Below are 26370 nucleotides of genomic sequence, written 5' to 3' on the forward strand. Positions count from 1 at the left end.
AAGTGTCCATTAACTATGTGTGGCACCTTAGATTTTGTGTAGGTTAATTTATGACACATTACTTACAGATTGGCAAGGCTGATGTGGATGGTGTTCAAATCGTTAGAATGTTTTACTTTTTTCCTCATCACCAGGAACTTCAGTTCTGAGCTACAGTCTTGGGCCAAGACTTGATAGCAGCTGTCAGGCATTGCATAGTTAAAATTAATGCCATTGAAAGTTGTGACACTATCTTGAGATACTGAACAATGACCTGAAAAATAAACACTATCAGTAGGCATTTGCAAATCTTAGGGATAGGCTGTGATATTTGACATCAGCTACACATATGTGTAACTAAATAACCTGGCCCAATTACCCCCCCAGATGACTGTAACAACTAGTAATAGCAGCAGCCAGTGAATTGGGGCACAAGGAAGATAATGTTTCCAAGTCCCTCTCACCATTGAGCAAGGCTGAAACAAAGAATTGCTTCTGATTGTCAAAGCCTCACTTGCTGGTGACAGGGGGCTGGAAATGTCATTCTTTTTGCCCACCAATGAGTAGCTAAAACAGAACTCTTTTGTCCAGTGTGGTTGCTGGTTGTTAAGATGGTTGGGAGGTAATTATATAGTCTTTTAGTAAGACTATGTAGTCTTATCTTAAATAGAGCAGTTATTGGTTGGTAACTCTAGATTACACATCCATAACTGCCATGCAGAATACCACCAATTATTTTAATTGTACAGATGCTTACATTACATTTTCACCTTCAGTTTGCAAACCTGAAAATGGTTCATCATTCTGTGAACACTGTTTGGGATGCTGATGGTTTCAGGGATGGCCACACATGTGTTGAGGTGTCTCAGCCTGATGAGATTCCCTGAGGCTGATGTTTTATACCCTTTGTTAAACCAGCCTATGCATACTGCTAGAACCAGGAGAACAACTGTCTTGTATACATGACTAACCTTTCAGATTTTCAATGACCGAGGGTGGCACATCAGAGATAAAACTCCAGACATGTGATTGCTTTGCTAAGGCTCCTGTATGTTGACCTACATAAAGTGGAAGAGGGAGCCCGATGTTTGTGTCATAAATTGTAACCTGGGGAAAAAAGAGAGAATTACGGTAAAATGATTCTATAAATTTTCATGATTTCAGCAGGTAGCAACACAGGTGGTAACTGCTTAGAAATGCAAACTGGGTAGATTTTAACTAGGTTCTCAGGGGGCTGGAGACATCTACATTTAATAATGTAGACTATTTTACCTGTCAGATTTCTGTATGTCATATATAACTCAAGAACAATATTGAATAGGGCTGAGCTGTAGTTTTGTCATAGTGGAAGGTAACACTTTATGGACCACAAACTTTGCTCTAGAGGAATCTTGGCAAAGGAAAGGGAAGGAAATGGAAGAGCTGCTACTGATTTTCTACACATTGCTGCAGTTTGTCTCTTCTACAGTAGTGGCCACGTCCAGTTTAAGGATGGCAAACAACAGTGATATGTTCAGTCCCATCCAATATCATATTTCTCATTGCAGGGGAAGGGTGAAGGCCATACTCTGAAGATTGTGGTATTCTGTGGATTTCTTCCCTTCAGAATGGCTGGAGTAGCCATTTTAAGGAAGACAGCAGCATGAACTATTCACTCGCGCTTTTGCAAAGGTTGCTCGACATGAGAAAAAACTATTTGCTGAAAGCAAAACCCCTGCCCCATGATAATTTTTGGCTCACTTGTAAGCATCATGCTTTCACCTCCATGCTCTTTCCTCTTTTCAGTTCCTTAATCCTTGACCCAGCTTTCTGTGTTCTTTGCAAGGAGAATAACTATTCCCTTCACTTGTGCAACACATTATCTCATGGCAGAATTCATTTCTATTGTAGAAAAATTATTGTTGGAGGGTGTCGCTAGCCTTGTTTCCATTTACATCACTCCTTCAAGACGTGTGAGGGAATTATCTAGAGAGCTGAGTTAATATGATTTCATGACTCTTGTGGAATCGTTTGATTTTATGTGCTGATCTGTAATTTATTAACTAAAGTGAGTGGATGGAATTTAACAATATTTACAGTTGGCAAGTAAGTCAGTGAAATGTCCTTGTGACAGAAATTATATGTGTGTAAAATTGACAAAAGAAAATAATGCTTTTCAATGGGTAACATAATGCTAGCCTAAATCATAGTGTTAGTCACCATTGAGGTAGAGCCATTGAATCAATTGGATTTACCTATTTGTGCTGAGTTACCATTCAACAATTGAGTCAGTGGGTCTACTCCAGTTAGGACTAGCCAACAAGATTCTAGACAGCTCATAGTAAATCTCCACTAGTAATTTGCCTCTACAAGATCAAAACTGTGGAGAGACAGAGAATAGGACGATACCCATTGACTCTATTCCCATTGTAGCCGCCCCTGCTATCCACATGCTGGTGTTAAAATTCTAAAGTGGGGAATCTGGCTTTCCTTGAATGGGCTACCCATATGGTTTTAAACCCAAATCACACAGGGCAGTGGCATACATACTATATTTAACACCCACTGGGGATCATTTTTAATACCTCCATCTCCTCTACAGCAGCTTTTTCTGAGTCTGGCAGAGCTGCTGGCTGGGTAGGCAAGGGAGGTGACTCACTTTCCCACCTGGCCAGAGAGTTGCCAGACTTGGAAGGCAGCCCCTTCCCACAACTGCACTGACACCCCCTCTTTGAGGTGTCACCCAATCTGGTCTATACCACCCGCACCATCCTAATGACACCCCTGACCTAGGATCAGAGTTTGGTAACTTTTTGGACAAAAGTTCTCCAGCCCCCTGAGAATCATTTGACATCATTTTTTTTTCAAAGTCTGAACCAGGCTAAAAAGCATGTAATTCAGATGAGTAGCAAGGAATGGGTGGGAGGCAGTAGCACATGGCTATTAACTGCATGTGGGTAAAACAACTGAAGTGTATGTAAGCTATTCTTAATTCCTTTTGGAATCAGCATGACAACTTTATTATGACTGATTGAGATACCATAGTTTTCAGTGGAACTAGTGAGACTCATTTTACTTGGTGTGGAGTATAGTCATCCCCACTTGAAAGAATAAGAAAATCACAAAGTGAAGTATTTACATTAGGTAGTTTGACAACAAGACTGCAGGTTCTTGGAGAGGTGAGAGCCAGAATGACAGAAGTCTGTTTTGAAGGATTCTTCTGTTCCACTTCAGAGAATCCGAGCAAAGCAGTGCCTGGAATAAATTAGAAAGCCTGGAGGAAAGGTAAGAAGAGGCAGAAGGTTATATGATTCATCATTGATGTAAATCCTTATTTATTCATCTCACTCCAGTGTGAACATTTCTCCCTGCTGGCTAAGATGGTTTAAGCATTTTTCCCAATCATTTTCACATTTTAAGATCTTCCCTTCCCCCCCCCCCCCCAATCCTGCAAAACCCCTGGTTTGTTTTAAAATCCTTGAGTATTTGCAAAAAAAAAACAAAACAATTTTCGCTCAGAAAACAGTACTGTGTGTTTGATTCTGCTGCAGAAACTATTCATCAATACATACCCTTGGCCCTATATAGTTGTTGTTGTGTTTTTATGCATTATCTACGACTTGTGTTTTATTGTAAAACCTCAATAAAATTCAATTAGAAAAAAAAAGAAAACAGTACTGTGCAAAAAACACTGTTATCCACATAACAGTGTCATGTTTTGCACACATTTGAACAAAGTCCCCAGACACAAAAATCTTGCAGTGGTTGACCATTGCTGAGACACCCTTTCTTACTGAAATGATTTTACAAATCATTTGAAAATTATTTTTTATTATTATTATTATCATTATTATATATTGCTGTATCTGGTTTTATTGATTTTATGTAAACCTGGGCTAAAATGGAACAAAAACCCACATAAGTTTCCTTAAGCAAGTTTAAACATCTATTTCAAGTTAGTTCATTCTTACTCTCTTGCAGCTTCTTCTATTCTTGGAGGTATTTGGGCATTCCAGCTTAATTTGCATGGCGGGATCCAGCAAACTGTCCATATGCAATCTTCGCGCCAATCTCGTAGTCACGACAGTCCTTTCCCCTTATTTTAGGTAACCCTAAGAAGCAACAGGCACTGAACATTCTTGCTAAAAATAAATAGGAATAATATCATGACACTACTACAAATCCTTCCTTAACCACCAAAAGGAATTTCAACTCTATGCTGATGCCCAGCCAAAGCAGGACAGTAAACATGTAACTGTCCTTCAAAGTTACCCAAAGCCATGGAGAATTTCTGTCATATATAAGTCCATACAAGATGAGTATCATCCTCCCCACCCAGCTTTCTTGATTTGGCAGGGACAGTCCTAAATAATCCTCTGTCCTCCCACTTTTTCAACTGTTTTTAAAATGTCAACTTTCTCTCTTGTCTTACCACTTACTTGCAAATTGAATTCAGAGTGCAAAAATCATTTTACACAATTCACTCAGCAGGGGATAGAAGTGGGGAGGGGGAAAATATCTTAGTTGTGTATTCCTCTCATGAATAACTTTTTCATCTTGACACATTGGCATATATCTGTGAAGTGTTAGAGGCATAGAATAGTCTCATGTAGAACGTCCACACATGTCCCAAAATAAAAAATATTATATTTGACAAATGGATACCAAAGAGATGATGTTAAAAAGCAATGCATATTGAAAAAACTCTATAGCTGCCATGAGCTTCTAGATTCCATAGAATCCAGATTTGCCTTTCATGGAATCTATGCTAAAATAGCTTATTTTAGACCACTACAACACATGTCAGTATAAAGGAAAACATGCAGGAAAGTCCAATAACATTGGCTCTCCTAAGTGATTTTCAACCAGCCAGGAATGATTATTGTATCATTAGCCCTCCATAAGAATGTATAATTTTAATCCACATGTTAGATTGATAGTTTCGATTTTCCCAATCTTGCTGACATATAGGATTTCCTCTCTTATTTTTTTTGCACATTATGACTTTTTGCACCCTACCCCCCAAAAACCAACACCACACGAAAACAACAGTACACACACCACCCACCACACACACAAAAAAATGCCCCAGTTATACAAGGAGTCTCACTGTGGTTATTTTACGATAGGTCTCCCAATCTGCTGAATCATCTTTTGCATCAAAGAACAAAAAAAACCAAAACAAAACTGTTGTATTCTTTATATAACTTATGGTTCTTTCACACAGATACTCCTAGATCACAATGTACTCAGAAAAATAGTTCTTTCAGTGCTGCCAGGCACATTCATTGTTGCTGCTGCTGTTGTGTGCCTTCAAGTTGATTCTGATTTATGGTGACCGCAAGGTAAATCTATCAGGAAGTTTTCTTGGCGAATTTGTTCAAGGGTTGTTTTGCCCTTGCCTTCCTCTGAGGCTGAGATAATGTACTTGCTCAAAGTCACCCAGTGGACTTCTACAGCGAGAGCAGGGAGTCGAGCCCGTCTCCCACTGTCCTAGTCCAGCAGTCAAACCACTACACCAAAATAAATTTTATTATCAATATGGAGAAGGATAGTTAGTGACAAGTGCCAGAGCAAATAAAAATAGAAGCAAAGCTGATGAAGTGAGAGCAAGTACCACTTGGATTACTACTGACTATAATAACCAGCACATGGTATCATATCTAGCAGTTTAACATAACAGATAATACAACCAGCACATTGTATCATACCAGCAGTTTGACACTGATGATGTAACAAAAACCCCACACTTATTAGAAATATGGCACATAATTTAAAGGAGATCACCAGACTAGAATAGTGGCTGCTGTCTATATGGTGTTATACATACTTAAAAGCCATAAACTTTAGCTGGCTCCATTTCAGTAATTTCTGAAAAAGGCACAGGCATGTTAATCAAAATGACACCACCTGAGGTGTATAATTGAACCACTTAAACGTTTATAGGATAATATGAAAGTGTTGTATGATCTGGCTGAAAAAACATAGTTGTTTCACTGAAATTCTTGCTTCTTACCTCTGCATTTTGAGAACTGAGAATGGAAACATCACCACAGAATTTAATTTTTGGATCCTTGCAAGTCTGACACAAATATTTGTACTGTAGTCGGGAAGATGTAAAGCAGCATGCCAGTACAAGTTTATATATTTTTAGCTTCTTCTTATTCTGGATGGTATGAGAGTAGCACTAGCCTGATGGCTTATGCAGTCTTGAGATGTTGGACTGGTCCTGGGAAGAAGAAGAAGAGAGAGGGGGAAAACATTGAAAAATTATTCCAACCAAAACGGAATGCATTTTATAATGATGGAATTTTACCTTTTATCTGTGTCTTGCCTACAAGGCACATATGGTGTGTGCCTTCAAGTCATTTCTGATTGGGTTGAGCCAAAGGTGAACTTATCATGGGGACAGAGTGTGTGACATGTCCAAGGTCATCCAATGGTTTTCTATGGACAAGAGAGGAATCAAACTCTGATCTCTAGGGCCAAATCCAGTGCTCAAACCACTATGCCAGGGGCGTATTGATAAGACGTCACAAGGTGGGGAAAGTATGGCCTGCAGAATATGGTTTACAGTATGTTTTGTGGTCCTCCTGAACAGCTCAAATACTGCAGAACAATGTTGTTGGGGTTTCCAAACCTCCAATCTCCCCCAGTGACTACAAAACACACACAACTCCTTTCTAAAATGGGCTAAAAAGGAAAACAGAAGTGACAGGTCGCGGGCAGGTCTCAGAGGGTGCTACTCGGACGGTAGCTCCAGTAAGAGGTACCTCACTTGTGGGGTTCCTCAGGGGCATTTTTGTCCCCGATGTTATTTAACATCTATATGAAGCCGCTGGGTGAGATAATACGGAGTTAGGGTGCTGGGTGTTATCAGTACGCTGATGACACCCAAACTATTTCTCCGTATCTCTCGTTCGTCGGCTCCGAATTCTAGGGCATCTCTCTCTCAATGAATGTCTCCAGGCGGTAATGGGCTGGATGAGGAAAAACAATTGAAACTGAATCCAGACAAGACGGAGGTGCTCATGGTAGCGGCCCCGAAACCAAGAATTGGGTTGCAAACCTCCAGTCCTGGAAGGGGTCACACTCTCCTCCAGCGACTGTGTTCGCAGTCTGGGGGTGCTCCTTGACTCGTCGCTCCTGATGACAAATCAGGTAAATGCGACGGTCAGGAGTGCCTGTTATCAGCTTTCGGCTGATACGCCAGCTGCGCCCTTGTCTGGAAGTAAGGGATCTCGAGATGGTTGCACCGCACTGGTAACCTCACGCCTTGATTTCTGTAATGCACTCACATGGGGCTACCCCTGTGCTTGACTCGGAAATTACAGCTGGTTCAAAAACATGGCACCAGGTTGTGTCAGGTACATCTAGGAGGGACCACATTACTCCGGTTTTGAGGTCCCTCCACTGGCGGCTATAGCTTCCGGGCCCAGTACAAGGTGTTGGTATCACCTTTAAAGCCCTAAATGGCTTGGGTCCAAACTATCTTAGAGACCGCCTCCTCCCATACAATCCTCCCCGCGCTCTCCGGTTCCTCTGGGAGGAACTTACATGCAGCTCTAAAATCTAGGCTTGGCGGCAACCTCCAGAGGGCGTTCTCTGCTGTCGCCCCCAAACTCTGGAACGACCTGCCGGATGAGATCCGTCAGATAAATCATTAGACAGCTTTAAAAAAGCGGTCAAGACGGATCTCTTCAGCAGGCCTTTCCAGATTAACCATCCCGGCCCAGGTTCCCTGATTCCCTCATTCCTCCCGTGGCCCCATCTTAGTGATGGTGAGGACAACAGAGGGATATCAGGGTTTTTAGTTTAATGGCGGTTTTTATCACCTTGATATTGTATTTTTATATGTTATACCTATTTAATACTGTCTTAAGGGGGGAGGGATAAAGTTTGTTTTAAATTGTCATATTTTAATATTACTGTTGTTAACCGCCCGGATGGTTTGCGGCAGAGGGCGGTATACAAATAAATATTATTATTATATTATTATATTATTATTATTATTATTACTTCTGTTCAATTGGGACGGCGGGGGAGGCAATCGGAGAGGTGTATGGATGGAGGGAATTCTTTTCACTCCCTTCTTATTTGGCCCGCGCTGGACTTCAGGTCTGGGATATCCAAGTCCTAATTCCCAATGGGGGAAAACTCATTAGGTGACTGTAGGTCTCCTTTCCTCCCTTCTCTTTTCTGTCTGACCTCTCTTACACAGCTATTGTTGAATTTACCTGGGGAAGTGGACAACCATGTTGCCTTGATCTCATTAAAAGAAAAGTGAGATTTAAATGTAACCAGTCAGTAAATAATGTCCTGCTATTTTGACATACACACGCCCTTGGAGAGAGACAAAATGGTAGGTGGTTTTCAGGCACCCAGAGCAGCACTAAAGTACCCTCCACAGCAGTGGGTAGATGAGGGCTCCGATGGATTGCATTTCCCCATGAACCTCATAAGTTGATTATCTGATCTCAAGAACATCTATGGAGTCCCCACACAGTGTTTTTTTTAAAAAAAACTGGTGTGAAGTCCCTTTCTAGGGTCATGTGTGACACAGAGACAGACCTCTGTGACTGCTGCAGTACCTTGCAGAAAAGTCAGGAAAAGTTCATTGTAGATGTTATTAGTCCATCACCATCTTGCCCCACCTCAGTGTAGATGTTACAATGAATGCATATAGGTAGAGGGCAAAGCTTCATGGACCTTGATGTTATACAGAGGAATTTCTACAAGGGGCTTTGAAAAGTGACCACAAAAAATGAACTGGCTGTACTGTTAGTCACTGTTTCCAAGGTAATATTTGTTTGCTCATTAGATTTATATCCTGCATCTCCTCTTTCCTCTTTACCACTTTATCCTCACAACAACACCCCTATGAAATAGATCAGTCAGAAAAAGTGTGTGTGAGAGAGAACAAGTGACACAAGTGACCCAGTGAATTTTATGACTCATATGATAAGTTGAACTTGAGTCCATCTATTCCCTGGACCTGTCTAGTCCTCAGTTTCATAACCCATGGACATGCTTGTGTAAACTAACCCTCATTTCTAGGACTTTCCCTCTGAGAGCTGCATTGAAGATGTCTCAACAGCCTCCTCCTTTCCCAAACATCCTCCGTATCCCACCACTCATTCTGGGGAGCTTCTTTTTAAACCATACAAACCTGTTCATTTTCTTCAGTCTTCTTCATGTTATTCTTCTTCTTCTTCTTCACTTTACGCCTTTGCTCCTCCTCTGAAGAGGATTCATCATATTCTTCACGGTGTTTCAACTGGATTATTTCTGAATCTGTTTCAGATCCAGCTTGGATCTCCAGCTGTATTTTGTTTTTAGGAGCATCTGTACAGGGTGGGGGGAAAGAAAGAAGGAAACACATGTGAGCATTAAATTGATGGTTCTTAAAAGGTACGTAGCAATAGGATGTGGTGAGCAGTGTTACAGATTACCTGGCTAAAAACCTCTTAATTTTGCACAGGCAAATTGCACTTACATTTTCCCACTCCTAAACACCTTTACAGAGAAATAATCTGATTTATATGTCAAAAAATTTAACTTTGACACCGGTTTTTCTGTTAATGGGGTGCCTCAGACAGTTGACAGATTCCCTAGCCTTTTATTTTTCAGTGCTAAGGAGACACTGTTTTTATTAATGTTGTATGTACCCAATACTTGATATTACCATTGCTGGCGTGAATTTTGAGGACCAAGTGTTAACTTTGGGCTGAGGTTTAGAAAAACTGAGAAAGAACAACGAGTCATATATACACAATAGCTGGTGACCTCCAGTCAAAGGTCTCTTCCTCAGCAACCAGTCAGTTGTAAAAGCCTGCTTGAATAAAATAGTATTTGCCTACCAGTGAAAGGACAATAGTGAGGGAGTCATTCTAGCCCTACAGAAAAGAGAGTTTTGCAGCCTGGGAACAATCACCAAGAAGACCATTTCACATCGACGTTTAATTATCTCCACTTTCCTTTGCAAATTTCCATCTATTCACCCTCCCTCTGCTAAAAATGTGCAGCTGTCTGAATCTATGCAAAGCAGATGGATGGCCACATGTGCGATGATGCACATTTTTGTGGATTTCCATGGATACTCTGGTAAAAACCATGAAGCTTCCATGGAGTTTAAGGGGTTTTTTTAGGGGAGAGGGCCACAAAAAGCACAAACTCCTGCAAATCCTGTATGGCCAGATTGCACTGTATTCAACTGGAATGAGGAGTATTTTAATTATGTAGACTAGTCCACTGTTAAATAAGATGTGTGTTCATTTTGATTAAGAGACCAACTTGTTATATATACTGTACCTGGTTTCATAGCTAGTTTGATTTCACATTTTCCCAAAAATCTCTGTAGATATGTTTCTCCAGGGAAACCTGTGTCACACTGTTTCATAGTAAGACAAGTCTGAAATCCTAAAGCTGGCAATTTGATATAAAAGGCAGGTGGGTATGATATTGCTCTTTCAGCACGGGGATGGTTATCTTCAAGCCTGTATGTGAACCTTCTTGATGTAATATCAAACATTGTTCTTTGCTGTCTTTGCTGTATTAAAAAAAACAACAACCAGCAGATAACCTTTGGATAAATTATTCAGTTTGCCTCAGAATAATTAAGTAAATCCTGGATGTAGATGAGTTAGATAATTGTACTGAAGGAACATTTTCAGCAAATGAATTATTATATAGATAGGCAATATATTTTTAATTAGTGGGAAGCATATTTATCAGTATAAAAGTGAATAAATATATTCATTAATTGGCTTAAAGTATCCAGTAATATCCAATAAAAATGAAAGTTAAATTCATCAAGAATTAGCAGGATCTGGATCTTTTGATGTGTTTACATTTGTAAAATAGCATGAATTACCTGCACAACATCATATAGTTTGGATGACTTAAAGCACTGATCTAAAACATTAAATCCAGGCACTTCAGGTAGAACTGGCAACATCTTATTTGAGTTTGGTTCATCCACATTTCTTGAAACTGCATAAAGTTTAATCCTAAAAGGACAGACATAGAATACTCAATGTGAGCAATGAATCAGGTATGCAAGACTGTTATTTTCAACCTAGTACTGTACTTCCCATGCTCATCTTAAGGAGAATTGAAGATAGAGGTGATTTGTTGTTGTTAACTGCTCCCCCCCAGTTGATCTTGAGCCATGGGGACCCTGTGAAGGAAACACCTCCAAGAACCCCTATCTTCCACTTCGCTGCTTAGTTTCTGCAACCCCATACATACTGAGACAAGATAAAGGGAGTGTGATTTAGTAATCTGTTGGTGGAAAGAATTAGCCAACCTTTCTTAATGATGCACCAATCTCCATGATGCTGTAGGTCCCTTTTTGCTCTTGAGTTCCTAGGTACTGAGAATGGCATTGTGTTCTGTACCAAGCTGAGAGTCCATTGGGCCTAATCCTGAAGTCCTTACTTAGGCAAAAATCTCATCTACTTTATTGCCTTGGTAAGAACTGCAAGATCGAGGCCACCATATAACAGAAACTGCCTGTAAAGGTAAATGCATTAACACACTGGCAGTGTGGTTAACAAAAAGGAAAAAGCAACAATACATATTTATTGCATAAAGAAACAGGCAGATGTTTATAATACTAGGAATGCTGCAATTCACAATTTGCTGCTAAAATAATGATCTTGCTATGGTACCTCATAGCCAGCAGCTCCGTCTCCTGTTGTACTGGTGTAATTGCAAATGTAAACCTTTCCTCTTTTAGGTCTATGTTGGCATCAAAATTCACTGGAATGCTTGCATGAAGGTTAGCATGGAATTCAAGACCAGTCTGGAAATATGGTGTGTTGATTCCCATCACTCCTACCAAATGAGTATATACACTGAAAGAATATGGAAACACCAACTTGAATAAATACTGTAAATTGACTCCATACAGTTATACTTCCCCATACAGTATCATATTTACAGTTCATCTAGCACACAATACAAACACAGGGATAGTATGAGTACTTTGTAAGATCATGTAGTGTATAAATTCCAGCAGTTTGTGATTCACATCCTTAACAGAGTAGATATATTTAAACAAAACAATGACTGGTAATGATTCAATGACTGGCAAATAATGTCTACTGTGATTGAAGTCAATGTAAATATAGATTTTAGACCATTGGGTGGATTGTACTATTTCAGCTTACTACAAACTTTGAAACTAGAATGAAACTGGGTTTCAAAACATAATGGTTCTACTATGACCATGTAGCCTAAGCATCAGTGCTGTGAGCCATGGTTTTTCCTACATTTTCTGATGGACAACATTGTCAGCAGCCACAGCAGCCAGCCACAAGAAGCATAAATATTGCTGACCACATCTGGCACCCCAGATTTCAGGTCACTCTCCAACCACAAGAAGCAGCATAATTTGAAAGGATAGTCTCTTGTGTGATAATTCTGTACAACTGGGCCTCCATATCCCTAAATTCTTTATCCATAGATTCAATCATTCACGTCTTAAAAATATTTTAAAAAATATAAATTCCAAAAAGCAAACCTTGATTTTTCCATTTTATATACAGGACACCATTTTATTATGCCATTGCATTTAATGAGAACCCATGAATTTTAGAAGAATCAAGTGGATCTGACACTTTAAGACTGTTCCAAATGTAACCATCCTTCTTCCTACTGTACTGAAGAGGATGGCAACAATTAGGGTTTTATTTGCATACCTGATGGGAGAGCCCACATGTGTCAACTTTTTGGAAGGAGGTGAGGAAATTAGCAGTCAGTAACTTGCCTTGGATCTACAATTATCATCACTAAGCATGTGGAGTCGAAGGTTTTTATGGCCAACATCCATAGTTTTTGTGGGGTTTTTGGGCTATGTAGCCATGTTCTAGAAGAGTTTCTTCGTGAAGTTTCGCTAGCATCTGTGGCTAGCATCTTCAGAGAAACTCTGAAGATGCCAGCCACAGATGCTGGCGAAATGTCAGGAAGAAACTCTTCTAGAACATGGCCACATAACCCGAAAACCCCATAAAAAAACTATCACTAAGCATGTATTCCAATGAAAATAGCAACTTTTTAAAAGTACTCATCACTTTTTCCTGGGTGGGGGGGGCAACTAGACTTGCAGTTGAAGAGCAATAGAAAACACAAATGATTGTCCCTTAATAACAAGGCATGACTGAATATGGAGAATACTGTAGTGGTTGCTTTGAAAATAACCAATACCATACACTTTCTAAACAATTGCAAAAAAGCAGAGTCATCTCAGAAAGTATGGTTTGAATTTCTTGTGTATGCTATCACTTCTCAAAAGCAGGTTAGTCCACTGCAGTCACAGGGATACATGTGGAAAGAACTAATTATTAAATGACAGAGAGCTTCCATCCTTTGGTGAGTTCACAAAGTACATTACATTTTGTTATTGGTATGACCAATCAATCTGGAGCTTTCATAATTCATTTATGGCTCTATGAAATGTGAGAAAGTAAATGAAGTCACTTAGTTCCATATTCTTTTCTGCATTAATATTAGTCACACATAGAAGAAAAGGCATTTTAACATCATGAGTGAAATCATTTTACGGTGTTATGAATGCTGGATTTCAGTGTTGGCAGTTTAGTCAAGAGAGGTGTGGGGGGAACAATATAATCCTTTCTTAATGGTCAGCAGTCCAATTGTCAAACACATCTTTTGTTCAGGAAAATGCAGGTCAATGAGCCACAATTATCAAGAAATATTTGGACCCTTCTGGAGAGCGAGGACCCTTTGGGAAACAGTAAACACCCTCCCCTCACTTTCTACCCCACAGAAACTACACTTTTGGGAAGGAGGCAGAGGGTGAACTTTGAGCTCTGGTAAACTAAAAGCATCTGATATGTGCTTCTCTCTAGAAATCTAATTCAAGGAGCAATAACATCAACATATTTTCTCAACTTAGTTTTATGCAAATAAATTCAAACAGACCTTTTCAACTTGTATACTTATAAATAAACTCAAATATTACAGAACATTCTTAAGTCTCCTGCCATCTCTCTGATAGAAATTGAACCTGAATCTACATGGCCTTTAGAATTTCTCACCACTTGTGAAAGTGGTCAGGAGGTAGACAAGAATATTTTTATATTATAAAGAAATAGTATAGCCTGGCCTTATATATCAAATGTTTGTGTTCTCTTTGGCCTGACAAAATGATTGAACATTGTGATTCCATGTGAGCTGACTCTTCCTGTCTGCTCATCTGTCCACAGCAGATGGAAAAAGTAGCGCCAATGAATTGCATACCTACCCAGCATCATTTGGAATTATGTACAAAGCTCCATTTGGTCTTGAAATACTCTGATTTTATACTGGTACACATACCTTGGGTTAATCTCAGCAGTAAGATGCATGCTGGATTCAAGCAATTGTTCAGGTCTGAAGTCATTAGTCAAAGGAAGAGATATCTGCCCACTTACTGCAGAAGTAAGAAATAATTTAGTGCCAAAAATGTGGAGTAAGAAAGAAACATCAGAATTATACCATTAACTTATTATTTAAGATATTTATGTGTTCACAAAGCTATAAGGTATTTACTAAACCTAACAACTCAAGTGATATGGATCTGATGAAAACTAAAAGCATCTGATATGTGCCTCTCTCTAGAGATCTAATTCAAGGAGCAATAACACCAACATATTTTTTCATCTTAGAGTTGAAACAGACAGTCCTTTTGCATCTCCAGCACTTCACAAATGAAAACTGAGGCACATGTGGCCAAGACGGCAAATGTTATTAAAGAGAAAGAACACACAAGCTAGGAGAAGCTGCAGCAATTTGATTTTGCTGGAGCCTGCTGGGAAGGGAAAAGTTCCAACCTCTCTTGTAATTTCCCCCAGCTGAGTTAACTGAATGCAAACTACCTTTGCACTTTACGCTTAGTTTGCTGCAACAGCAACAGGCTGAGGACAAATGGAGAAAAGGGGAAGAGAATAGAAATGGGAGCATTTTAAAAACAGATGAAAAAGTGGGGAAACTGAGGACTAATCAGACCTGTCCCTACCAAATGGGGGCTGTTGGGGGGGGGTATGAGACATGGACTCAGTATCATGAAACTTGCCCCTTTTAAAGGAAAAGCAAATGTCCTGATTTTTGGTGGGAGAAGTGGAGGGCGAGGGGCATTCTCATTCCACCTACTCAGGGGAGGGAAGGAAAGATTCTGCACCCCGTAATTGTAATGAACGTAATGGCAATAGGTGTGATATAAATAACTAGCAAAATTAAAATTATACCTTTAAATTACAATATCATACAGCCCAAATGTATTTATATGTATACAATTTCATGTGATTAAAGTGAAATTTTGGTAAGATGTGATGTTTTCAAAGAAAATTTTAAAAGAATAAGGAATTTAATTTTTTAACCCCCCCCCCAAAAAAAAACACCCTGGGGCCTCTTTCACCCCCCCTCTCCCACTGAGCCTTGCCCCACTCACACCATCTATTCAGAGTTTTAAAAAGACATAGGTGAGCACCACAGCCCATTTTTGCAAAAAGGCAGATGTTTGATGAGCAGTGGTGTCTTCCCCCTCCTTTAGGGTGTCACCTGATGTGTCCTGCAACCCACACCCCTGGTGACTCCTTTGGCTGTATTCCTTTGTTAACCCTGCCTATCCTTCTCTTTGGACGCCTAAACTGAATTTCCAAGTGGCTTCTCATTTTTTTGCGGAGAGTGGGGTTTGACAAGGGGAAAATGTGCAAGGTAAAGGAGCTCTAAAGAAATAATTCTTGAAAACACACCTTAATGACATTACTTCCTGTCAATGCTCACCTTTGGCCGCTGCATGTACCACACTAGTGGTATACAATCCAAATTCCAATGGGAGGCCCACACAGGTAGGCACAATGCGTCGGATTTCTCCTGCGAGTATAGGCTGAACCCATCTGCCTGCTAGACCTTTTTGGAACAGAGTGGTCATCAGCTCTCTTGGTTTGGGCAGCAGCTGCACAAGGACAAAAATATACATGTGATTGGTAAGCAGTCAGAGAAGGGAAATACTTACAACAGATTTTTCATAAGCACCCATACCTTCTCAGCCATTTGGGCTAATTCTTTACCAATACCAGCAAAAGCGATTTCATGACTAAACAGCTTTAGATAGGCTGCCAATGGCAGCTTTTCTGAGGGTAGTTCCTTCCATCCCTGAAGCTGGAAAGACAAGAATTTTTTTAAAAAAATAAATACTTTGCAATATTAGTTTCCTTTTCTTTCTTTAGACCTTTATGTGAATTATTAATCTCAAGGTATATTAACTATTGTGAGAAGTTTAGACTCTTGTCTGACTATTTAAATCTTGAAACAGTTATGGAAATGTTTAATTCTTTATGTAAAGTTTTCTAACATTATGAATCACTTGAAGATGGCTTTACCACAGAAAACCAGATACAAATAAACTGATAATTCTTTAATTTCCACTTATTTTAATCATAGCTTGGATTATATAGTTTGTAAGTGAGTCATATCTCTGGGACTGAATGTTTGGTTGAGGACTATGATCTTTACTTCTCAAAGGGTGAGGGAGGGGGGAGATTTCTGGAAGCAACCAGAAATATGTTTTTATACTTGTAAAGTACAAATAATAAATAGTTGTAACTCATTAATAACACAAATTCTAGTAATTATGATAGTAATTGTACAAAATGGTTTTGTGGGAGTTTCTGCTAGAAAAATAATGGAATGGCTGGCTACAGTTCTGAAAAAATGCTGCATATTCAAACAAATGTAAAGGGAAAGCTCACATACCAGTTTCCCAAGTTCCTTAATTTTTTTGTATGTCGAATATTGTTCAAATTGAATATTCTGTCTTTTGACCACATCAGAGAGGCTTTCCAGTCGGAGACCAATCTACATGAAATGAGGGGGGAAACTTTTAGGAGACAGAGACACACTAAATAATCAAATACATAAAAGTGAAAATGGATTGTTTTGCAAAGCTTTACCTATAAAAGACTTTTTAAAAAGTTGAACAGTGAGAAGGAAAAGCAAAGCAAATCCATCAAGCAAAAGAACTCTAGAAATGTCTCCCTGAGGACTGAGGTCTGCTGAAGGGCTTCTTCTCTGTGTTCTACCAGTGCAGGCAATCCATTGTGGAAGGACATGGCAGATGGCTATGATAATCTGATTATGGAATGCTCCCGGCCCCCTTGAGATCCCACTGGCACCAACATGAGTGTCATTCCACCGATTTTGTCTAAATCTGTGCATGTATATGGTTTTAAATTTCTTAGCTTGTTTTAAATTGTCTTGTGGTGATGGTGACTTAAATAAATCAAACAGCAGGAGATGAAAGCATTGATCCACTTCCCAGCACCACTTCTCACTTTGCACATCACATCTAATTTGTATCCTGCAGATTTCTTTTGTATCCTGACTCAAGCTGGGCTGTGTCGAGTCCATTAAAAAGTGCTTTAATATACTGTATCTGTGCATCTAATCTATCAAGAATGAAACACGCTGAAAAAATAATGCATACATATATATAGATTTACTGAAGTTATAGTTCAATGCTTATAAAAGCTGCACTTTTTAATAATGCTTAATCACATTTTGGGGGCTTTGTATATTTCTTTATAAGAAACCATCTTGAATCTTGGGAGCTTGAACTTAAAAAACAAAACAAAACAACCAGCAGTGTCCATCAAATGAAGAGCCAACGATTTTTACTAAAATGTTCATTTCAACTATTATACAATCTAGCCTATTATACAACTATAGTTATTTTCCAGTGCTAAATATTTAAAGATAAAGGTAAATGTTTCCCCTTGACGTGAACGTCTAGTCGTAACCAACTGTAGGGGTGGTGCTCATCTCTGTTACTAAGCTGAAGAGCCAGCATTGTCCAAAGTTGACTCTGGTGGTCATGTGGCCAGCATGACTCCACCAAACGCTGTTACCTTCCCACTGAAGCAGTACCTATTTATTTGCTTGCATTTGTACGCCTTCTGTTGTGTTGGCAGAAGCTGGGACTAGTGACAGGAGCTCAGCCCATCACATGGTGCTTGGGCCTTGAACTGCCAACTTTCCAATCTCGCGACTGTCAGAATTGGCATCTTAACCACTAAGCCACCATGTCCCTTAAATATTTACCTCTACAATATCCATTGCTGAAGCACCATAGAAACCTCTGATCTTCGCAATGATGTTTGGAAACAATGTGTTTGGCTTGTTCAGTATATAAATTCTTCCAAGTGCACCAACCCCAGAGTCTGCTACAGTAGTAATAGAAATAAAATAAATATTCATTGATCATTTTGGGAAAAAATTCAGTTGTGTATATAATAGATGACTATCAGGTTATGTGTTCCATCTCTGGTGGAGTTTATAAGAACTGTAATTTTAAAAACAAAACAAACAAGCTTCATTTATATACCGCTTCATACCACCTAAGCAGTGTCTAAGCGGTTTACAACTGTAAGCTAATTTGTCCCCAACAATCTGGGTACTCATTTTAGCAACCTCCTCGGAAGGATGCAAGCCTGAGTTGAGCTTGAGCCCTTTTGCTGGTATTGAACTTGCAACCTTATGGTTTTGAGTGAGTGGCTGCAGTACAGGCATTTAACCACTGCGCCACCAGGGCTCCTTTTAAGACCTTGCTTTTCCTCTCCTCCCTTTGCATCCTTTTTCCTTATGTGCTGCATCTTTTGGATTACAAGACTGAAGTCAGGGACTGTTTTGCTTCTGATCTTTGTAAGCTACTCTTGGAACCTTTCCCACTAAACAACATGGGAAAAATGTTTTAAATAAAATATCCACATTGGCATTTCTTCTTCTGTTGGAAGCTTGTAATTGAAACATTGATAGATGTTAGAGGAAAAAGGGGGAAATGAAGGTAGAACTGAGAGGTGAAGAATATGGATTTTACTGGGATTGGTAATACTAGAAGGGGGTGGGGACAGTCTCCTGGAGCAATTGGAAATGATGCTGTGTCATCTCCAGTTTTGGTTTTGGGGGAAAACAAAGAGCACAGCCAATTTCGTGATGGTGGGGAAAAGGGACCAGTACGTCTCAAGAGGTTTCTGCAACCCAGACATACACAAATATTGTTGCCCTTTGGGGCGAAGTGCAAAGCTCTGCACAGCCTAATGTGTCAGAGGTCCTCCCAGTTCAGTAGAAATAATAATAATAATAACAATAATATTTTTATTTATATTTTCCTGTCTCTCTCTGCAGATCGAGGCGGGATCACAGCATAAAAACATACACATTACAACATATTCAGTAAAATCACAATATCACTACTATTGCTAAAAGTTGGCTTGCTGTCTATTTCCGTCTTATCATAGTTGGGTGGGGTTCTTTCAGGGTCGTCATAATAGGGCAGGTGGGTAGGCCCGCCGGAAGAGATCCGTCTTAAGTGCCCTCTTGAAAGCTTCCAAGGTGGCAATAAGACGGATCTCTTCCGGTAGATTGTTCCACAATTTGGGGGCCGCGATCGTAAATGCCTTGTGGGAAGTTGTTGTTAGCCTTGCTTTTGGGTAATCGAGCAATTTCTTCCCTGATGTTCTGAGAGTGTGGGCCGGATTGTGTAGGGAGAGGCATTCTCTCAAGTAACTTGGGCCCAAGCCATGTAGGGCTTATTACATTTTAAAGGAAGTGATGTATTACAAACAGCCATCTTAAAAGCATCTCCCATTTCCATGCACATGTAGGTCTGACATTTCCCAACTATACTACATGTCCAAGAATCCATTTGACAGCATGATCATAGGATTTCTGGGAGTTTTAGCCCAGACAAGCAACTTTTTCAAACCCTGGCATAGGCTTGTGATGGAAAAAAATATTTTAATTTATTTTGGGGTGCTGAATTAAAAAAAAAACATAGTGCTTTTGGATGGGTTTTTGCATTTCGTATCAGGAAATGAAGGTGTTTTGAAAGTCCATTAGAAATCTTTAACCCCTTTCTTACTGTTTACTCTTTACACCTCTAAGAAATCTTAATCACACATTACAAAATAAAAACATCAATGCAAGTTGTGATAAAAACTGTGTGTGACAGAGCCAATCTGAAGTCATTTTGGATTTAGAATGCCAGATTTTAGGATTTTTGCATCAATTTTGTGGTGTATTTCCCCCCCTATACAACAGCAATATTTTACCAGGATTATAAAGCAAGTTGAGAAATTTTGCGACCAGCATGACTTACACATGTAGCCATCAATGTGAAGAACTCTACTGTAACGAATGCTCAGCCTTTCTAGCCTGGGATGGAGCAGTTTAATGGCAATTTTGCAAGCAGCAGATCTATTTTTAAAAACAACAACAGTGATATTTTTTTTAAAAAAAAAACACACAAAACACTGCTATTCCTATTTGTTTTATATTAAAAGCAGGGATGACCCAAATGTATTGATTAAAGGCAAGTCTCCCTACCACAACCTACTCCACATGCAAAAACTCACTAGAGTGAAATCTGAATGTTATTTCTAGTGATGGCTTCCATGACAGTTAGGACAGCAAATCCATTTCAGGTTTTAATCTGAATTTTGAAGAAGCTATCCAATCCTGCCCCTAAAATAGTTTAGGCATCTTGGGTAGTTTCTTTAAAATGCAGACTTAAGCCTAGAAATAATTTTTTCCCTCATACACTGCCACATTAGACCATAGCTTGGATTGGCAAAGTGAGACAGCTGCCTTAGCTAGTAAATGTTGGGTGTCATAAAAGGGACTAAACTGTTAATTATATAACTTGGATGGCTTTAGAGAACAGCTACCTTGACTTAGGAGGATAAGGCATACCTACTCTGTTTCAGATGCAACATTTCCTTTCCAATCATCAATATCTTCCACCTGAAGTAAACACCTCACCTTTCCAAATAATGCGGCAGTGCCACCCTTGATTTAAGATACTGGAATGGACATACCAGCATTTTTGGGTACAATTATTTGTTTTGGGATGGGCAATAAAGCAAACAAAAAATCCTATCTGATTCAGTTCAAATGTTCTCTCAGCTTCAGCTTATCCATGAGTGGTTCATGTGTGACTGGGAGAGAGTTCAAAGGATCTTGTCACAGTGTGAGGCTGACTAGTTCTCATGATACTACATGGGGTATTTTGTTCATTTCCAACCCTCTTGGTTTTTAGTTCTCTTAGAGCTTTATCACACTAGTGAGATCCCACGACAAAACGGGAGTTAAACGAGAGTTAACTTCAAATTTAAACAGAAATTGCAAATTCGGGAAGTTTATCACACTGAATTGCTGCTAAAACGAACTAGTGCAAAATTAATCCGCAATTAAATCGAACAAACCGAATTTTAAAAGTTGCTGGTTTTCTCTGCTTTAACTGCAGATTAACTTCGCATTATTTCACGTTAATTGTGACGTCGGTTGATAAATTTTGGACATTTCCGGGTTATCTTCATGTAATATTGTGTTTAACTCCCGTTTTTCCGCGGGATCTGACTAGTGTGATAAACTCCTTACAGATTTTAGTTCTCTTATAGAACCTACTTACAGATTTTCAAGCTGTGGAATCCTGCCCATGGCCAGTACCTTCATGTGGGAATAAGCAAAGGTGGCAACCTGTAAGTTGCTTTCCTTTTGCACAACACGGGCCATAGCAGTCACTAGAGGGAGAGTAGGCTTGGTTTCAAAGAAAACAATGCAGGCCACCATTCGGACTTCAACAGGGACTGTGTGATTCATGAAGATCTCAAAAACTATTTCTTGTACCTAGAGAGAAAAACGTAGAATTTCACAATTCTTAGTTTATAGAGGCATATGAACTGTCCTTACACCAAGTCAAAAACTTGTCCATTTAGGCTGAACTACTAAACAACTCCAAATCATTAGGCATAAGCCCACCCCAAGACAGTGTGTCTTATTTTTATTTTTTTAGTAAGTATGCATGGAATTTTTACTAGTCTCATAGTATTGTCTCCCTGATGGGCAATAGCTTTCCAAATTTTAGACATATGCTTTTCACAACTGCTACCTGAGCTCACATAACCAAAGATGCTGGAAACTGACCTTGGAATCTAAAGTGCATCCTGCCAACTTACATGGCATGTATTTTGTTGTGTGAGGCTCAGGGATACCATACACAGGCACAGGTAATCATAAGGTACACCATTCTCACAAACATCCTCCTTGTTTGAATTTATTCTATGAAAATTCTCACATCTCAAGCTTTAAAATGTTATTTGTTTGGCACATCTACAACTCCCAGAATCTCAGCCTCATTCTGACATTAAATTTATTTGCACAACAAATCAATGTAGATTTGATTTGTGCATGCAAAAGAGCAACTAAAAATGGAAAGTGAAGAGCAGCTGTCCTCAAAAACCACCAGTACATAGGTGTGTATTTGTTTATGGTATAGTAATTGGGTCTAGATTAATTCTGTGTCTACACTGCATAATTTATTCAGTCTGATACTTCTTTAACTGTTTGGTATCCTTAGGAGGTTCTGGATACCAAGATCCCACTGTATACATTTAGCAAAATCATTTATGCTGTGGATGGCTTTTATCAGTTATGAATCTTTCCCATTGCCCTACATCAAAGTGCATTCTTTACAGCCATTGCCTTGGATTGCATCTAACCTTTGTTGTGCACCATTTGTTGGATTAGTAATGGCTTTGCTTACTGTTGCAGCTCTTTTCCTTGATATTTTCCTCAAGGCAAAGAGTGTCTGCCTCTGGACTATTTCTGACAGAACATCAGTGCCAGTCGAAGACCCTGGGAGAAACTTCTTGATGTAGTTGATGCTGGCTGGTTGTCCTGAATTTCCTATGGCTTTCAGAGCCAACACTATGTCATCCTCATGGCTTTTATCAGTCCCCATAGCAAGATCATGGAGAGGCTGAAAACACAAGAAGTATCTAAAATCAGTAAATGATGTGACCATCTTTTCTAGAAAAACAGTAATTTTTATTATGTACAGAATTATTCTTGGCATTTATGTCTTATCATCCCTTCAGTGAGCTCAAAGAAGCATACATCAATCTCATCTCTACTTACCTTCACATCAGCCCTGTGAGGCAAGTCAGTTTGAGAGAGTATGACTGGCCCAAGGTGACCCAGGAAGTTACATGGCACAATCTGGACTTCAACCTGGATCTCCGAAGTGTGGTTCAACACTGTAACTATGCACACTAACACACACACACACCAGACCCTCAGTGTAATGCCTACACAAAGGTCAGAAATACATCTCTGAAGTTTTAAACAAATGCTGACAGTTGTTCTTTTGTGCCAATGTTCCATCAATTTTATTTTTCATTCAGATCAGCATTGGTTTTCCACATGAATAAGATCAGTCCCTTCCCTTTTTTGTGTATCTTTATTTACTCCACCATCCAGCACCCCAGACTGAGAAACTGGCTTTTCTGGTCTCAAAGCTTTAATTATTGCAAATCAGAAACTGAACGAGCAGTAATGCTAATGTTAGCAAATAGCAACTGGTTGTGGATTAGTTTGGGGACAGTTTTGTTTCTTTGCACATCTACAGTTCTTTGTGTCCCATTTGTGTGAAAATTTCCTTGAAAAAATTAGCAAGTGTGGCAATGGCCCATGGGTGTATTCAGTTAATATCAGAAATTGCAAAGGTGGAATCCATTAGTCATCCCAATGAATCAATCCCCTCTAGGGACATGATCATATTGAAAGATTTTATAGCAAACTTAATCTCTCCTATAGTGTTGAATATGAGTTTGCTTTCTGATTGTGTGGAATTTACCTATCATGGTTTAGATGAGGTCAGGGGTGTTGGTGAAAGGATCTTAATGACATTCCAAAGCAAAGCTAAGGACTTTCTTTCAGCTTGAGGTCTAAATTCAATTTTGGAACAGTTCCAAAGGCTGCATTCTAGTAGTAAATAGATCCAAAGGCACCAGGGCATGATCAAAAACAGTATTCAAACCTTGGCTGCATCATGGCTTTAGCTGCTATGGTTCAATGCTATGGAATTCTGGGATTTGTAGTTCTGTGAGATATTTCACCTTCTCCGTCAGGGAGCTTTGATGCTACAACAAACTGCAAATCCCAGGATTTCATAAAATGAAGCCATTACAATTAAAGCAGTCAATTAATTCTGCAGTGTGGCAGCAATCCTTGTGTGTACATGTGCCTTCATGTCATCTGTTGACTTATGGTGACCCCATGAGTCTCATAGAGTTTACTTAGGCAAGGAATGCTCAGAGATGGGTTTGCCAGCTCCTTCCTATAAAAATAGCCTACAGCACCTGAACCACAAATTTGGAATCTGGATGCCTTATGATACATTTCAGCCAACTGTAATATTCTTGAATGCTAGGCCTCATCCTCAGATAACCCTAGCACTGCTAAAAGTCGGCATCTTCTCTCCCATCGTGGCAACTCTCCAGAAGTAGGCATGGGTGGGAGTGGGGCAGAGCTTCTTCTAGCATTTGTCAAAATATGCATAGATTTATCACTGACTTAATAAGTCTCAATAATGGCATTATTGACAAGCCTGATTCCCAACACAGAAATGTATGGACAACATTTTGTGCACCAAGGAAACAGGAACACTACTTCCTTACCTGAAGAATTTCAGCTGGGCAACGTGGAGAGGCAGAACAGTGTCTGTTTATCATGGAACCATATGCCAGGTAAGCAAGTTTGTGAAGCACCGAGGACTTTTGGACAGCATCGCTGGTCACTAGATCCTGCAGAGGTAATAACAAGGTAAATGTAACAAAAATATCTGCTAGAAGTGTATTTGAAACACAACATTCTCATGTTCAGTGTGGCATACAAAAATAATTAAATGACTAAAAATCTGAAGCAAATGCTTGCTTGAAACCATATTGGGAAAGTTACTTTTCTGGACAGCAACTCCCAGAACATCCAGCCATGAAATGCTGCAAGCTGGAAACCAGGAACAATAAAGTTTTCTGTTCCCCATTCTGTCCACTATCCCATACCTTCATTTACTGTGTCTTGCATAATCATATAAACCTTGTGAAACTACTTGACTTGTATCATATTTGAATTTGTGTGAGAAGCTCAATTTTATTCTCCATCATGTTTGACATTCTGTGCAAAACAAATGTACAGAGGTCCATATCAAGACCATTAAATTTCCTTCCCTCTTGCTGATCTTGACCTTATTTGCTCACACTGACATTTATTTTGATTGGCCATGGTACCCTTGTGTCCCCCATTATATTGCATCTTCATATTTGAAGTAATGGCATCATGACTTTGTAAATAAAAGCACATTCCATTAAATGGCCACCCAGGCAACTAAGGACGAGGACAGTGAGAGCAATTTATTTATTTGTTCTACTGAATATACTAATCTTTGAGTTAAATATTGATGTCGGCAGTTATTCAACATAGTCCTTACATGGGCCCAGTTATAAGCACCCTCAGAGCTTGGGGGTGTTACTTTTCTAGACTGCAACACCCATAATCCCTAGCCACTATGGCCAGAGGCCATGCTGGCTAAGAGATACTGTAAGTTATGTTGTTGTAGTGGTGGTGTGCCTTCAATCGTTTCCAATTTATGGCAACCCTAAAGCCTATCATGGGATTTTCTTAGAAAGATTTGTTCAGAGGAGGTTTGCCATTCCTTTCCCCTGATGCTGAGAGTGATAGTCCAAAAATAAGTTTTTGAAATTCTGAACACACTTTACTCTCAATTTTTTAAAAGGCAAAAGAATGGTGCATCTTTTCAGACACTTGGATTGCAATGAAATTGTTTATTACAAATCAAAGATGTAAGAATGCTCAAAAAGTTCACAGGTCAGAAAAATGGTACATTTCCTTTTTAGTGTAAGGAGGACATGAAAAAAATATTCATATCTTTATGGTTCTTTGTTATTTATCTTCAGACAGTTCTATGTCTATGAAAAATAAAAAGCAGATATAGGAGTTTATCAAACAGGAGAAATTTCTCTTAAATTCGAATGAAAAAAAAGTGGAACCAGAACGCATTTGCAGTTGCTAGTTTAGCACAATTACGTGAATGCGCATTGTGTTTGAACTGGCTTCCCATTGCCTGAAAATAGCATGCCATTGCCCGAATTTGCGTGTGGCAGTCTATCACGCAATAACATGAAACCACACGATTGTGTTTGGACTGACTTCCCATTGCCCGAATTTGCATGTAGTGGGTTATCACGCAATAATGTTAAACCCCATTATTGCGTTCAGATTACCATTGGATTATACTTCCAATTTCCCTTGTCTGATAAACTCTTCAGAAAAAGACATGGAAGCATACACCTATGCAATATACTCACTGCTGCAGCTTTTAAGATAAGCTTGTCTGTTTTTGTTAAATGGAAGGCCAAAGTGAGAGTGACAGCAGACTCAAAGAGGTTTAGGTCCTCATTGTGAATTCTTTGCTTCAGGAACAAAAATGTGTGCGAGGTGCCTGCAACAGCAACTGCATTCAATAGCCAATGCCTGTAAAGAAAAGGATGG

The 26370-nt window shown here is 39.4% G+C and overlaps 1 protein-coding gene across 1 annotated transcript in view; it reads right to left on the reverse strand.

Annotated features, from left to right (window-relative positions):
- LOC121929002 (vitellogenin-2-like) overlaps nt 1–26370 on the reverse strand; it is a 40566-nt gene that overhangs the window by 5111 nt on the left and 9085 nt on the right. Inside the window, 20 exon segments of the mRNA XM_042464326.1 lie at nt 67–253; nt 951–1086; nt 3098–3220; nt 3930–3993; nt 3995–4070; nt 5975–5990; nt 9128–9303; nt 10270–10507; nt 10832–10967; nt 11631–11816; nt 14302–14395; nt 15748–15919; nt 16000–16125; nt 16720–16821; nt 18064–18185; nt 20120–20217; nt 21431–21648; nt 22565–22780; nt 24480–24605; nt 26187–26352. Of these exon segments, the coding sequence (XP_042320260.1) occupies nt 67–253; nt 951–1086; nt 3098–3220; nt 3930–3993; nt 3995–4070; nt 5975–5990; nt 9128–9303; nt 10270–10507; nt 10832–10967; nt 11631–11816; nt 14302–14395; nt 15748–15919; nt 16000–16125; nt 16720–16821; nt 18064–18185; nt 20120–20217; nt 21431–21648; nt 22565–22780; nt 24480–24605; nt 26187–26352 (2778 nt within the window).

Source organism: Sceloporus undulatus, chromosome 4, assembly GCF_019175285.1.
Source record: "Sceloporus undulatus isolate JIND9_A2432 ecotype Alabama chromosome 4, SceUnd_v1.1, whole genome shotgun sequence".
In the NCBI taxonomy this organism is placed as follows: Eukaryota; Metazoa; Chordata; class Lepidosauria; order Squamata; family Phrynosomatidae; genus Sceloporus; species Sceloporus undulatus.